We start from the raw sequence: 16,845 nt of genomic DNA, 5'->3' as shown, positions 1-16,845 counted from the left end.
TGTATCACTCTGAGACTTAAGAAGACTTTCCTTCACAACAACGCTACCAAGGAGGTAGTGTCATCCAATCTTGAAGAAGAGGAAACCGAGGCTCAGATAAATTAAGAGACTCGCTCACCATTATAGAATTAGGAAGTACCAGAGCCAACGTTCAAATTCAGGATTCCCAATTGACTCTAAGACCAATACTCTCATACAACAGACTAGATTGGCAGCTTTGGAGAAGAACAACAGATTTGGAAATCAGGTGCCTAAATTTTCTCCCCAGGCCTGACTTAACTTCTCCTTGGACTTAGCAATTTTCCCAATTTTAGGTTTTCACTTCGTCACAAAGCTTCCCCACTATCCTGCTGCCCTGCTTCACGCCAACATCCTGCCAAAGAATTCTGGTTTAGAGTATACCAAACTATTTCCTATACACTATCTTATCTGCTCTCATCATAATCTCATAAAGCAGGCATGGCAGAAATTATAGCCAAATTTTAAAAAATGAGGAAATTGTTACTTAAGTTAGGGTACGTGCTCAAGACCGCTCATGACAGTAAGTAGTTGTGCCATCAACTAAAACCCTGAGGAGAGTGCTCTTTGTACCCCACATGGACAAAATACAGAAGAAAGGCTAGTAGATTTCCCAGCGTTGAGAGCTGGAGAGGATCTATTAGATCATCTAGTCTAACACCCTCTTTTCACAGACGAGAAAACAGGTCAAAGAAGGTTGGGTGACTCACCCAAAGTTGTCATACAGGTGGGCAAATAGCAGAGTTAGGATTCACATTCTGGTTTTCTGATCCTAAATTGAAAATTCTTCCCACTGCTCCATACCCTCTCTCAATGGCCTCCTTTATATTTTTGTTTTGGTTTTCATCCTTGTGCAGTGCCTCTGACTAAATAAAAAAAGTCGTTTTCTATCTCAATCAATTAGCACTTAATACTGAGCTATGTACAGTGTCAAGTGGGCACCAAAGTACAAGACATGGGCTAAGATTAAATTAGGAAGACATGGGCTGTCTAAGATTAAATTAGGAAGAGAAGAAATATGCCCATGAGCAATAATGGGTAGGCTATGGCTAAATGGAACCGAGCATTTCAGGCCATTATAACACGATGAGCAAGGACATGGAAGCAGTAGTAAATGAGGTAAGCACTGAAATCCTAAGGATAATGGTCTGATGTGGAGTGCTCATTATATGTCAGGGAGCAATGATATAAAAAGGGAGTAGGGGCTGAGCTTAGTGGAAAGAACACTAGCTTTGGAGTCGAGTAATCTGAGTTAAATCCCAGCTGTAATATTTACATGCTCAGAAACCATGAACAATTTACTGAATCAACAATCAATATGAATCTCACTTCTAAATTACATAGACAATGGAGTGAAACATACAAGGATAAGAGCCATTCTCCAATTGATAAATGGTCAAAAGATATGAATAGGCAGTTTTCAGAGAAAGAAATCAAAGCTATCAATATGTGAAAAAATACTCTAAAGCACTAATAGAGAAATGCAAATTAAAACAACTCTGAGGTCCTCCTATGACACCTACTATCAGATTGGCTAAGATGAAAAAAATGAAAATGGCTAATGCTGGAGGGGTGTGGGAAAACAGGTACATTAATACGTTGATGGTGGAGCTGTGAACTAGTCCAACAATTCTGAAAAGCAATTTGGGACTATGCCCAAAAGGCTATTAAACTGTGTATATGTGGCCTTCTTGGTGCTCAAGTGCAGCCCTTTGACTGAATCCAAACTTCACAGAACAAATCCCCTTAATAAAAAGATTTGTTCAGTAAAACTTGGACTCAGTCAAAAAGTCATACCCAAGGGCCTAGAAGGCCACATGCGGCCTCCTAGGCCCCAGGTTCCCCACCCCTGCTCTATGCCCTTTGACCCAGAGATAACACTAATAGGACTACACCCCAAGGAGATTAAAGAAAGGGGAAAAGGTCTCATAGGTACAAAAGTATTCACAGCAACTCTTTCTGTAGTGGCAAAGAATTGGAAACAGTGGCTATTCATCAATTGGGGAATGGCTGAACAAGTCATGGTATATAAATGAATAGAATAGTATTGTACTATAAGAAATGGGAAAGGGAATGATCTCAGAAAAACGTAGGAAGACCTATATGAACTGATACAAAGTAAAGTTAGCAAAACCAGGAGAAAAAATTACATAGTAGCAGCATTAAAAAAAAATCAATTCTTAAAGACTTAATAACTGATCAACACAATGACCCACCACAATTTCAAAGGACTCATGATGAAATATACTACCCATATCCAGATAGAAAACTAATGGACCCAGAGTAAAGGCTGAAGTAATTTTTTTTCTTTTTAGAAGGGAAAAAGAAGAACATATGGCTAATGAAATTTGTTTTGCATTACTATACACATTTGTAATGGATTTTGCTTTTTTTGTCTTTTCTCTGGGTAGCAGAAAGGGTAAGGGAAGAGAGAGAATTTGAAACTGAAAAAAAAATTTAAAGTTCTTTCTAGGGGCAGCTAGGTGTCGAAGTAGATAGAGCACCAGCCCGGAAGTCAGGAGGACCCGAGTTCAAATTCAGCCTCAGACCAAACCCTTGACACTCACTATCTGTGTGACCCTGGGCAAGTCACTTAATCCCAATTGCCTAAAAATTTTTTTAAAAATCTAAAAAAAAAAAAAGTTCTCTGTGCTTTAAAAAAATCTATTTACATTTATTAAGTGCCTACTATGTGCTAGGCCCTAGGGATACAATGGGGTGGAGAGGGAATGGGAGATTAAAAAAGGCATTGTGTGGGAGATGACACTTAAGCTGAGCCTTCAGAAAGCATGGAAATCTAAGTGGCAGAGGTGAAAGGGAGTGCATTCCAGGAACATCCTTTGCAAAATCATGCAGACATAAAATAAATGTCATTTGTGAACTGAATGCGAATACCATGTTTCATCATGAGTCCTTTGGAACTGTGGTGGGTCATGGTGTTGATCAGTTACTAAGCCTTTCAAAGTTGATTATCTTTTTTTAAAAAATGCCGTTACTATGTAGATTGTTCTGTTTCAGCTAACCTTTCTTTGCATTAGTTCACAGAATTCTTTTTTTTTTTTTTTGGCTAGGCAATGGGGTTAAGTGACTTGCCCAGGGTCACACAGCTAGTAAGAGTTATTTGTCTGAGGCCACATTTGAACTCAGGTCCTCCTGAATCCAGGGCTGGTGCTCTATCCACTGCACCACCTAGCTACCCCATCATATAATTCTTTCCAGGTCTTTCTGAGATCATCCCCTTCTTCGTTTCTTACAACACAAAAAAAGCACATTTTGCAGGACCACCAAGTGCATGAAGGAAGAATAGAATAAAATAAAGCTGAAAGGATAGGTTGGAGCAGGTTGTGAAGAGCTTTAAATGTCGAAAAGAATCCTGATTTTTATCCTAGTGGTAATAGGGAGCCACTGGTGTTTCTTGATCAGAGGAGTGACATGTTCAAACCTATGCTTGAGGAAAATCACTTTGGCAGCTGTGTGGAAGATGGATTGGACTGGGGAAAAACTTGAGGCAGGGAGATAAATTAGGAGGCTACTGAAACAGTGAAGGTGAGAGGTGTAGAGGGCCTGAATTCAGGCAGTTGTGGTGTTAAGTAAGGAAAAAGTGAGGAATGTTGTAGAGGAAAAATTACTGAGATTGAGATGGAAATGTGGAGAGAAACATTAAAGATGATGTCCAACCTGTGAATCTGGGTGCCAGGAAGGATGGCGGCACACTCAGCAGTAACAGGAAAGTCTGAAGGATGGATGGGTTTAGGAAATATAATTCCTTTTTGGGTATATTGAACCTGAGAAGCCTACTGGAGGACACTCAATTCAAAAGTCTGGCAGGCAGGTGGCTGAACCTAATGTTCAGAAGAAAGATGAAGGATAATATCTGCAGAGTGAAGATGAGCTGAGTAGATGAGGTCACCAAGGGACAAAAGAGACAGAAGATGCCCCAGGACAAATCCTAGGGGGAGCGATACCTACACTTGGAGGAAGGTACTAGGATGATGAATCACCAAATGCTCCTGAGAAGAAGGATATGGACAGGTAAGAGAAGCAAGAGACAGCATCATAAAAGCCAAGGATGCCAGTGATAACTACTGACATGTATATAATGCATTAGAATTCATAATGTACTTTACACACATGATCTCATTTGAACCCCAGATCAATCTTGTAAAGGAAGTACTATATAGTTAGTCACAGCTCCATTTTGTAGATAAGGAAACTGGGACTCAAGAAAGATTAAGTGCTTTGCCCATGGTCACACAGCTATCAGAATTAGGATTCGACCCAGGTCTTTTTAACTCCAAGTCCAATATTCAATCTACAATGCCATATCTTAATTCCCAAATAGGGAGCAATAATGCAAAGACAGAGAACTATGGACCAATATCACTGATTTTCTTGATGCAAAAATATTCAATGAAAGACTGGCAAAAAGATCATAGAAACATAGACCCAAAATTCATTTTGACCAAACTGGATTCACACCAGGTATGAAAGGGCAGTTCAAAATTAGGGAAACAATTAGCATAATAATTCATTTTAACCTCATAAAACTAAAACCAAGCTGTAGCATTATTATTATTATTATTTTTTTTGGTGAGGCAATCAGGGTTAAATGACTTGCCCAGGGTCACACAGCTACTAAGTGTCAAGTGTCTCAGGCCAGATTTGAACTCAGATCCTCCTGCCTTCAAGGCCAGAGCTCCATCCACTGTGCCACCTAGCTGCATTATTTATTAAAAACGAACAAAAAAAAATTATTTATCATTCATTTATTTATTATTTAGCATTATTTATTAAAAACAAAAATATTTATTAGCATTATTTATTAAAAACAAAAAGTTATTATTTAGCATTATTTATTATTTATTAAAAAGCATTATTTATTAAAACATTTATTATTTATTAAAAACAAAAAACAAAAACAAAAAAACCCAAATATATAAAGCTTTCCCAGCAAAAATAAGGACTGAAATAAGGATGTCCACTGTTACTATTATTATTTGAAATAGTACTAGAAATATTAGCTAAAATAATTAAAATTAAAACAAATTAAGGGAATGAGCACTGGCAAAGAGGTAGCAAAATTACTGTAATACACTGATAGTCAGAGAACCAGAGATACAAGAATTGGGATTCGAACTCAAAAGTCCATCCAGGTCAAGCCCTACATTTTACAAATGAGGAAACTGAGAAGGCTTAGGGAGATTTAAGTGATTGGCCCAACATTACAAAAATAGCAACCATGAGAGGTGGAGTTTGAACCTTGTCCCTATGCACCTCAGTCAGTGATCTCTACCCTGTATCAAGCTGCTTCCCTCACTGATCAATAAACAATTAATTACATGCCAAGTGAAAGGCATCATTCTAGGTGCTGGAGATATTCAAGATAAAGATTGAACATAATGGTTTACTTGGAAAATTGTAAGCAATTAATAACAAAAATAAGAAGAGCTTCAATGAAGCAGCAGGATACAAAATGCAATACACATGAAGAGTAGTGGATTTTAAATCAGAAGACCTGGGTTCCAGTCTTAATTCTGTCACTATTTGTGTGTGTTTATGGGCAAGTAACTTTACCAGTCTGAGCCCCAAGTTGGACTAGGTGGACTTTAAGGTCCCTTCCAGCTCCAAATTTATGTGATTCTATGTTCCTAAAATGTCTACAAAAATAATCAACTTTTCTCTATATTCCTAACAAAAGATCAGAAAGAAATGAAAGAGAAATAATATTTAAAATAAAAAGAAAATGCATTAAACATCTAAGCATTAATCTGTAAGTTACACATAAATAAATCAACAAAACATTTTTCACAGAAATAAAGGAAGACCTAAATAAATAGTGAAAGTCAATGTTGACAATCAAGTTACCATGAGAACACTTTATAAAAGTAGGTAAAACAAAATACATGTGTTGGAAGAAGAAGTCAAAAATATTTAAGGAAATACTGGAAAATTGGAACAATGAAGGTTTGGAATTACCATCTCAAATTACATTGTAATGCAATAATTATCAAAACTATCTAGTACAGGGGCAGCTAGGTGGCACTACAGGTAGCACTCCAGCCTTAGAGTCAGGAGGACCTGAGTTCAAATCCAACCTCAGATACTTGAAACTTACTAGCTGTGTGACCCTGTGCAAGTCACTTAACTCCAACTGCCTCACCAAAAAAATAAAAAGAAAAAAAGAAAGAAAAGGAAAAAACCTATCTGGTACAGGATTTAAAAAAAAAAAAAAAGGTCATATGCCACAATAAATCCCAAATGGATAAATAAGCTATACAGTATATAGGATAGTTACACTATTAAAAAATTAGGAAAGAATGAAAGCTTCTTTTGCTTACTATGCATAGGTTACAAATTTGTAAATAACCGCAACAAATTACAAAACACAAAACAGACTTCAATTGTATAAAATAAAAGCTTTCACATAAATAAGATAAATGCAACTAGAATAAGAAAAAAGATGAAATAGGAAATTTTTATATTGAAAACCTCTAATTAAAATCTGAGAAGCAAAATCTATAGCAAACTGTCACAAATGGATAAGATTAAGACTTATCTCCCAAAAAATCACTGATAAAAGAGAGAACAAAGAATTCTCAAAAGAATAAATTCTAGATAACTCTCAAAGTGTTTAAAATCTGTAACAGAGAAATATAATTTAAAATAATTCTGAAGTATTATCCTCAATTATCAAAGATGGAAAAAAAAAGTAATGACAGAGATTCAATACATAAGAACACTAATTTGCATATGTACTGGTAGAACTGTGAATTGGTCTAACCATTTGGGAAAACAATGGAAATTACGCAAGAAAAGATACAAAACTAGAATGTTGCTACACCATAAGAAATGACAAATATAAGGTAATCAAAGATGTATAGGAAGATTTGGGTAAGGTAATGCATAGTGAACAAGACAAAACCAAAATAATTTACTCACCATAACTACAGCTATATAAATGGCAACTTTACACAGCAACAAAACTCAAGATCAAAAACTCAGGGGATACTGATATTAAGTTATAAAGGATATACCCATTTTTAAATAATAAACTTTTGTTGTTATCTTTTGTTTTTATATCACCTACAGCGCCCCATCCCTGCAAAGAAGGGATAGAAAGTTTTTTCTCATATCTCTTCTTTAGGGAAGCTTGGTCATTATAATTTCTGCAGCATTCAATTATTATTTTTGTTGTTCTTTCCATTTATATTGTTGTAGTCACTGTGTATGCATCTTTTCTTTTAAGGAATAGAAAACTTCCAAATGTAAAATTGGAGGTATTATATCAGTTGAAATCACTGTGGTTTTTTACTTAAGAGTTTTGGGATAGTGAACATTGTGGGGGATTTAATTGGCATTATTCTGGGGATCTGAATACCTCAAGAACTTGAATCAATACAAATTAAACACATTCATGCATACACAATCAATGTAACACCATTAATTTAAGATGACTTCAGGAGACTTTATCCACTATAATGAAAATCTGAGAAGAGGCTACAAGAACTCACAGAAACATATCAGACTCTCTGTTTTTCCTTTCTCTTTCTCCAGAGACTTTTAAACTTCAAGAAATGCATTTTCATTACAAGCTTTCTGGGGCTACTATTTCCATCAGTTATTTGCAAACTCTACTAATTAAATCATTCAGTGTGTTTCTGGGCCATAAATAGCTAACTATTCCATGAGTCCTGGCCCAGAAAAGTTTCTAAGGTTGAATGCACATGCTGTTAGCACATTCAATTCAATTCAATTCAGCTTCTTAGGTCCAAGGACTTCACTAGGAATTGCAAATAATATAGAAATAAAAATAAGAGTTTCTGCTCAAAATGAACCTGCAATAATAGGGAAGGGGAGGGGAGGGAATAGGGATTTATATAGCACCTACTATGTGCCAGATATTGTGCTAAGCCCTTTACAAATAGCTCATTCAATCCTCACAATAACCCTGCAAGGTAGCTTCTGTAAATCTCCACTTTACAACTGAGGAAATTGAGGCAAACAGAGGTTAAGTGACTTGCCCACGGTCACACAGCTATTAAGTGTCTGAGGCTGGATTTGAACACAGGTCTTTCTGACCCCAGGTCAAATGTTTTATCCACTATACCACTGCCTCAATGTAATACATTTATATAATCTTTTTAAGGTTTACAAAGGCATTTCCTGAAAATAACTCTGCAAGGTACATAGTACAAGTATTATGACCCCCATTTCACAAATAAGGAAACTAGAGTACAATCAGGTTAAATGACCTACACATAGTCCCACAGCCAGCATCAAAGCTGGGACCCAAATCCCAGTCTTTGTCTTTTCGCTACACCAGCTGCCTCTCTAATGGGGAGAGAGTAGGACACAGGTAGATAAGATACTATACAAACTAACAGAGACATATGATACAAGTGAGGGCAAAGGAGAGGTGGAAACAAGAAGGGAAACTATCACTTGACTTGTGGGGAGATGGGCAGAGGAAGGCTTCATAAAGAAAGCAACATCTAACCTGAGTCTTAAAAGAGGAGAATTTCAAGAGGGAGAAATATTCAGAGAATTATTTCCAGACATAGAAACACCTTGCACAAAAGCACAAGTGGCAGAAGTCAGGACAGTGCAAGAAGGAAATGAGAGTGAAAGGAGGCTGTGAAAAACTGATGAGGGCTTGATTCTGCAGAAATTTCAACATCAGGTTAAGGATTTGTATAACCAATGAAAAGCCACTAAAGGTGTTATTGTCAGATCCACCTATGTCTTAAGGATATTATCTTGGCAGCTGAGTAAAGAATAAATTAGAGAGAGAAAAGATTGAAAAGGAGAAAACCAAGTGAGAGGCTATTGTAGCCCAGGTGAAAATTAATGAGGGCCTCAACTAAGGTGGCAAGCAGTTGGAGAGGACAGATGTAAAAGAAAATAATAGAGCACCAGCCCTGAAGTCAGGAGGACGTGAGTTCAAATCCCGCCTCAGACCAAACACCTGACACTAGCTGTGTGACCCTGGGCAAGTCACTTAACCCCACCTACCTAAAGAAACAAAAACAAACGTACCTATGAGATTTCAAGCCTGGGTAACTGGGAGGACTGTCGTATCATCCACCAAAATAAGGAAGTGTGGAGGAGGAGTAGGTTTTATGAACAAGATGGGGGGCAAGTTTTGAACTTAGAAGACTAGTGTTTCTGAAATCAAAGCAGAAGAAAATATTATGAAGGGAACAGTCAACAGTATCAGATACTAACAAAGGTCAAGATGAGAACTGAGAAAAAGGTCATTGGTTTTGAAAATTAAGAGGTCATTGGTGATCTTGGAAAGTGCATTTCATTTAGCTAATCAGGGTTGAAAGTGAGATTTCAAAAGCCTGAATGGATGGGTGGTAAGGAAATTAACAAATATAGACATTCTTCCTATAAGTTGAAGTTTATAGGGGGCAAGAAACATAGGCAAAGTACACACATGGATTTTTAATGAGAAATTCTTTTTTAATCTATTATATTAAAAGAGGAGAGTGATTGAAAGAGTCCACTAAAGACATCCTATGAACATTATTTGATATTCATATCAAGAGCTATTTTCTCTCCACTTTAATTTTCAAGAGAGTGCTCAAAACTGAATTCTGATCTAAGTTTCATCATGTCCTTTCTGCTGGCTTCTGTGCAGCTCTGAAGACTAAGATCAGAAGATCAGCTTGGGAAATATCCACAGAAAGGAAAAAAAAAACAAAAATCTAAGTGCAGCTCTCCTGCCATTAGTACTATCAAGTATAAAGAGACATTTTCTGTATTTGTGATAAACTCTGCACAAAGACTTCTATTCTACTGCTGTGATGAGTCATGAAGGTGGGCACAGAAGGCACAGAGAGCTTCAATGATCAAGCACACAGCACCCAACTGCATTTGGGTTTCTCTCAGTCAACAATACAACTCACATCTTAGACTGTAGTACCCCAAACTTTACTACAAACTTTTCCCCCAATCCCAAAGCTTTTTGCTTCAAGTTTTCTGCATTACTCTTCTAAAATATATAGTTTAAGTGGAAGATTATACTAATCAAATGGCAAGGCAAGACAATAAGTATTTGTTAAGTACTTACCATATGCCAAGAGCTGTGTTGTGCACATGGAATGGAAAGGCATTCATTGAACACTTACATAGTGCCACAGAGATCAATGGTGGAAATACAGACTGAAAAGCAAGACAGTCTCTGTTCTCAAAAAGTACAAATTCTAATTGGGGTAGTCAATATAGATAAAAGAATTAATGGGGCATGAAAGGGGCATGGGGCATGGAAAGATCTAGTAATCCTTCAATTAACATAAGACCAATCATTACAAATATAGTGCACCATCCATTCCACTTTCTACAGAATTCCCTTCTAGTCAAGCAGAAACAGCCAAGTCAACCCAGGGCCCAGAAGTCTATTCTAAAAACTGTGGAGGATACCAAGAAAATATGAACACATAAAACTTGCCTTTCAACAAGTTTACAATTTAATTGGGCAGAAAGACCAAACACAGTGAGGGTTTACAGAATGATCAAGTGCAAATCTATATAAACATGTTCATAAGTGTTGAAGCAATACCAAAAGCAGAGATAGAAGATAGACCAGATATGTACCATAACACCAAAGGCCTACATCTGACTTACGGGGCCAGAAGCCAAAGCTATAAAGGATCATCTGAGCAAATAGCGCATAAAGGCTTATTTAAAAAAAAAGAAGAAAAGAAAAAAAAAGAGAGAGGTGGCAGCTAGATGGAGCAGTGGATAGAGCGCCAGCCCTGGATTCAGAGGACCTGAGTTCAAATCCAGACTCAGACACATAACACTAGCTGTGTGACCCTGGGCAAGTCACCTAACCCCATTGCCTAGCCAATAAATAAATAAATAAATAAATAAATAAATAAAATTTAAAGAGAGGAAGTGTATAGAAACAACAAAATTACAAAGACTCTGCATTTCATTACAGTGTGTGTACATCATTTCAAACTTTTTATACAGAAGTAAAAGATTTTTAATTTCCTAGATTGCAGAAATTTAACACACTGCTATAAGGATGCCTAGAACCCAAGACGGTCATGGTTGCTTACCGCAAAATTACATAAACTAGTAAGATCACTATTTAACAGCACAAAGTACTAGCTCTACAAAGAAACACTAGAAACTGCAGACATCTATCTATTCCTATATAGTCCCCTTATTAAAGCAATCACATATAACTAATGATTGCCTGAAAACCCAGGAGAATCCCAGGGGCAGCTAGGTGGCACAGTGGATAGAGCCCAGGGGTCAAAAAGACCTCAGTTTCAAATTCGGCCTCAGACACATAACATTCACTAGCTGTGTGACTTTGGCCAAGTCACTTAACCCCACGGCCTAGCAAAAAAAACCAAAACAAAACAAAACAAAACAAAAGAACACCCAGGGGAATCCCAAAAGAGAGCTAATAGTCTGGTACTGTAGTTCTCAAAGTGTGTTCCAAAGTCCCATAAGGGTCCCCAGGACCCTTTTAGGGGGCCTTTGACATCAAAACCACTTTCATAATAATATTAAGATGTTATTTGCCCAATAAAATACTCCTCCCTTTTCTAACCACATATCTGTGTGAGGCCAAATCTTCTTTATATACTTCAATCAACATGACATATCCCAACAGCTTTCTTCCATTAAGCCGGACATTTAAATAGATTTTTAAAAAAGTAAACCAAAATGTCTTTCACTAATTTTTTTAGTAAATATAGTTATTTTTCACAAAATATTATTTGTTAACATTTAATGGATTTACTGTTACATGAGTTAATATTTTAAAATTTTATCAGTTTTAATTTACAACATGGTAAATATCAATAATATACAGAAAGCTAGTGATTTTATGGGTTAATTTTGTAACCTGTAATTTTGCTGAAGTTGTTGTTTCCATTAGTTTTTTAGTTGACTGTTTAGGGTTCTCTAAGTAAACCATTATATCATCTGCAAAAAGGGATATTTTATTTCCTTATTTGCCTTTGTTTATTCCTTCAATTTCTTTTTCTTGTCTTATTACCATAGCTAGAATTTCTAGTATATTATTAACAGCACAAAGTACTAGCTCTATAAACACCAGAAACTGCAGACATCTATCTACTACTATATAGCACCCTTATTAAAGCAATCACACATAACCAGTGGTTGAATTATTGAATAGTAAGGGTAATAATGGACATTCATGCTTCACCTCTGTTATTAGAAAGACTTCTAGCTTATTCCCATTAGGGATAATGTTTGCTTTTGGTTTCGATAGACACTACTTGTTATTTTAAGGAAAGTTCTTTTTATTCCTGTGTTTTCTAGTGTTTGTAATAGGAATAGCTTTCCTATTTTGTCAAAAACTTTTTCTGCATCTACTGAAATAATCATATTATTTTTGTTTTTGTTAATATGGTCAATTATGCTTGTAGTTTTCCTACTACTGAACTAGCCCTGAATTGCTGGTCTAAATCCAACCTGGTCATAGTGTATAATCTTTGTGATATATATTACAAGAAGATTGTAATCTTCTTGCTAGTATTTTATTTAAAATTTTTGCATCAATTCATTCATTAGGGAAATTGGTCTATAGTTTTCTTTCTGTTTTGATTTCCAGGTTCAAGTATCAAGACCCTATTTGTGTCATAGAAGGAATTTTATAGGACCACATTGCCTATTTTTTCAAAGAGTTTATAGAGTATTGGAATTATTTTTTAAATGCTTGGTAGAATTTGCTGTAAATCCATCTGGTTCTGAAATTTTTTTCTTAAAGAGTTCACTTATGGCTTTTTCAATTTCTTTCTCTAAGATAAGTGTATGGGTTTTGTTTTCTTGTGTTTTTAATTCTCATTTGGGGTGGGAAGATGAAAAGATAGATAATGGCCAATTAAGATAAATAAAATATTTAAATTCACAATACAGTTATGTAGTACTTTATTCTCTGTTCTGTCAATCTAGACACCTTATATTTTTGCAAATACTCACCCATTTCATTTAGATTGTCAGCTTTATTAGCGTGTAGTTAGGCATAATATTTCCTAGCAATTGCTTTTTATTTCCTCTTCATTGGTTGTGACTGTATCTTTTTCATTTTTGATACTGGTAATTTGGTTTTCTTTTTTTATATCAAATCAGTAAATAATGTGTCTATTTCATTGTTTTTTTTAAAACAGCTCCTATTTTTATCTATTAATTCAATGCAATTTTTTTTTTAACTTTCAATTTTGTTAAATCTCTCCTTTGATTTTTTTATGGCTTCTATTTTGGTATTTAATTAGGGGTTTTAATGTTGTTTTTCTAGTTTTTTAGTTGCATATCCAATTCACTGAACTGCTCTCTTTTTTGTGGTTGTAAGCATTTAGAGATATAAATTTTCCCCTAAGTACTGCTTTGGTTGCATCTCACAAATTTTAGTATGTTGTCTCATTATGGTCATCTTTAATGAAGTTATGGATTGTTTCTATGATGATCCATCCATTCTTCAGGATTAAGTTATTTCGTTTCCAATTCATTTTTAATTTATGCTTCAAAGATCCTTTACTGAATGTAATTTTTATTGCATTATGGTCAGGAAAAGATACACATTTAATTTTTCTGCATTTGTTTGTGAGGTTTTTAATGTCCTAATACATGATCAATTTTTGTGAAGGTGCTATGCATAGCAGCAAAATAGGTATATTCCTTTCTATTCCCATTCAACATTCTCCAGAGGTCTATTATATCTAACTTTTAAAAATCTTATTTATCTCCTTAACGTCTTTCTTGTTTATTTTATGGTTAGATTCATCTAGATCTAAGAGGGATGAATTGAGGTCTTCTACTATTATAGTTTTACTATTTCTTCCTCTAACTCATTTAACTTTTCCTTTAATAATTTAGACGCTATGCAGTTTGGTACATATATGTTCAGTACTGATATTAGTTCATTGTCTTTACCTTTTAGTAAAATGTAGTTTTCCTATTTAGCTCTATTAATTAGGCCTATTTTTGCTTTTGCTTTGTCTAAGATCATGACTGCCACCCCTGCCTTTTTTACTTCAGCTGAAGCATAATAGATGCTGCTCCCGACCCTTATTTTAACTCTGTGTGTATCTTTTTTTTCAGGTGTGTTACTTGTAAACAACATACTGCTGGATTCTGGTTTCTAATCTATTGTTACCTATTCTGTTTTATGAGGGAGTTCATCCCATTCACATTCAGTTATGATTGCTAACTGTGTTATTTCTCTTCATGCTATTCTTTTATGCTTTTCTTTTTTACCCAGTCCTTTCTTTAACTCTGGGAGGTTTTTCCTCACTTAATCTATCCTCCCTCTTATTCCACCACACTACTCCCCTTCCCACTCCCTCCCCACTTCTCTTAACTCCTTTCTTTCCCTCCTACTTCCCTGTTGGGTAACAAGAGTTTCTGTGCCCAGCTGTGTATGTATAGTCTTCCCTCCTTGAACCAGTTCAAATGAGGATTCAAGTGTTGCAAATTTTCCCTCATTTCCCCCTCCACTAATACAGTAATAAATATCTATAGATGTAACTCTCACAAACAAAAGCCCTTTGAGGTACTCAACTTTTAAGAATGTAAAAAAAGTTTAAAAACTGTTGGAGTAGGGGCAGCTAGGTGGTGCAGTATATAGAGTGCGGGCCCTGAAGTCAGGAGGACCTGAGTTCAAATCCAGCCTCAGACCAAACACTTGATACTTACTAGCCGTGTGACCTTGGGGCAAGTCACTTAACCCCAACTGCCTCACCAAAAAGCAAAAAAAACAAACAAACAAAAAAAACTTTCACTAGCAGAAGCAAAAGCTGACAAGGGCATCACAATGAGATGGCCAGAGAAAAGTTTTGTTTTGTAGTCTCTCTCTATTGTTGCTGGTTATGTCTCCATGGAAAGAATTTCAAAGACCAAGCAATGTTAGAGCCCCTAGTATAAAAAGCACTGGGAGGTTATCCACCACACACTTTTATTTCACCTCTCCCTCCTCCCACCACTCCTCACTGTCTTAGAGGTGGTCTTGGAGGTGGCAGGGTGGGGGATAGCTCCCTTGAAAGTTCCTTCTCATTAACTACAGATGAGAATTTACAAAACTTCATCTTTCTGAATATACTCATTTGGCTTACCAATTTTCACATCCTGCCATAAGCTAATTTTTAAACATTCAGGATGAGGGGCAGCTATATGGAACAGCAGATAGAACAATGAACCTGGAGTCTGGAAGATCTAAGTTCAAATCCTGCCTCTGACACACACTAGCTGTGTGACCCTAGGCAAGTGACTTATGTTTTATCATGACTTCACATGTTTAACCAATATATTGCTTACCTTCTCAAGGGGTGTGGGAGGAGGGGGAGGGAATTTGGAACTCATTTTCAAAAATGAATGTTAAAAATGTTTTTACATATAATTGGGAATTATTTAAAGAAATAAATTTTAAAAAATTTTAAATTTAGGATCAGTATTTTTTATGAAACTCAAGATATTCAAGCTGTCCTCTCCGGGAATGAGGAATAACGTTCATAGGATCAGATTCTATAGCTGGAAGAGGCCTCAGAGGTCACCCAGCTCAACCCCCTTATCTTAAAAGATGAATAAAGTAAATCGAAGTGAATTTCTGGGATCTGCCTAAGATCCCTCAGGTGTTAAGACGGGACTCGAACCCATTTACACCCATCGCACCAAGAAGCTTAAGTGGGATGGGGGTCACCTGGACTAGATGGGACAAAAGCCCTTTCCAGTCCACTTCACTGTGGGCGTAGCCCCTGGGTCCTACAGAGGGAACTTCTGGAAGCAAAGAAACTGCGGGAGAGGGGCAGATCACACCTCTTTGAAACTCGTCCTTTTGCTAGCCTGAGTCATTTCTTTTTGAAATCATGGCGTAGTCACCGACGCCGGCTGGCCAGCCTGGGAGGATATCAGCCTGTCCGGTTAGAGCCAGGACCACACCAACTTGGTGGCCGCCCCCGTGGGCCTCTCGGGTCCACCTCTCCCCACCCCCCACACCCCGCACCCCGCACCCCATGCATGCACGCCCGGCCGCCGTGCCTGTCTCCTCGTCCTCCCCCGCGTCGCTCCAACCCCGCACTCACTCGGCCGAGCTGGTCCCGTTAATCGTGGAACCATCCGGGGTCGGGTTCAACTGAATGGGCCCCGGCTTCTTCTTGGGCATTTTGGCCCCGAGGAAAGCCCCTTCCTAAGCCGCAGGCTCGCTCCCTCTTGCAGTGGCCGCAGCTCCGCCTCAGCCTTGCGCCCTTCCAAGTTCAAGGCCGAGCCTCAGGGGTGGAAGGGGGCCGCAGCTTAGGGCTCTCAGCGGGGGCTCCCGGGTCGAGGCAGCTCCCCCAGCCCCGAGGCTGACCGGGCGCCAACGACTTGGGCGGAGGGGCGGCGACGGGGAGTTCCCTGGGGAGGGGTTCGGCGAGCCGGTGGCGGGGATTCCCTCACCCCACCCCCTCACACCCGGCCGGATTCGGTTCCGTCCGGCTCCGCAGTCGGAAGGGCTTCCCCGGCGCGGGATCCCCGGCGCTAGGGCTGGCTCGAGGGCAGTTAAGCTCCGCAGCACGGGGAGCCCAGGTCTAGAGAAGATGCCTGTCCCCTGGCTCCGGAAAAAGTGCGGCTTCTCGCGCTGTCCTCAGAGCCACACATCCGTCCGAGGGAGGGAGGGAGGGAGGGACGGACTAGGGTGGGGGGCGGGGGTGGGAGGGAAACCTTCGGGGGCTGCTGTTTCCCCCCCCTTCTTCTGGAGCTGCTGCTTCTTTTTTTTTTTTTTTTTCCTTCTCCACCCCCTACCCCCCAAGCACCGCTGCCGCTGCCTCCTCCCATCCTGATTTCGCCGACAGCCAATAAGAAGCAGCC

General features: G+C 38.1%; 1 protein-coding gene across 1 annotated transcript in view; it reads right to left on the bottom strand.

The window, feature by feature from the left end:
* The window catches only part of MAP2K1 (mitogen-activated protein kinase kinase 1), a 104,053-nt gene extending 87,789 nt beyond the window's left edge, over window positions 1-16,264 (bottom strand). The window contains exon 1 of the mRNA XM_027852039.1: window positions 16,083-16,264. Within this exon, the coding sequence (XP_027707840.1) occupies window positions 16,083-16,162 (80 nt within the window). The 5' untranslated portion in view covers window positions 16,163-16,264. The remainder of the gene's footprint in view (window positions 1-16,082) is intronic.
* Between the last annotated feature and the right edge of the window lie 581 nt (window positions 16,265-16,845).

This window comes from Vombatus ursinus, unplaced genomic scaffold (assembly GCF_900497805.2).
Source record: "Vombatus ursinus unplaced genomic scaffold, bare-nosed wombat genome assembly UNPS02009205.1, whole genome shotgun sequence".
NCBI lineage: Eukaryota > Metazoa > Chordata > Mammalia > Diprotodontia > Vombatidae > Vombatus > Vombatus ursinus.
Note: the sequence above shows the minus strand (reverse complement) of the source record. Positions and strands in the feature narration are given on the sequence as shown.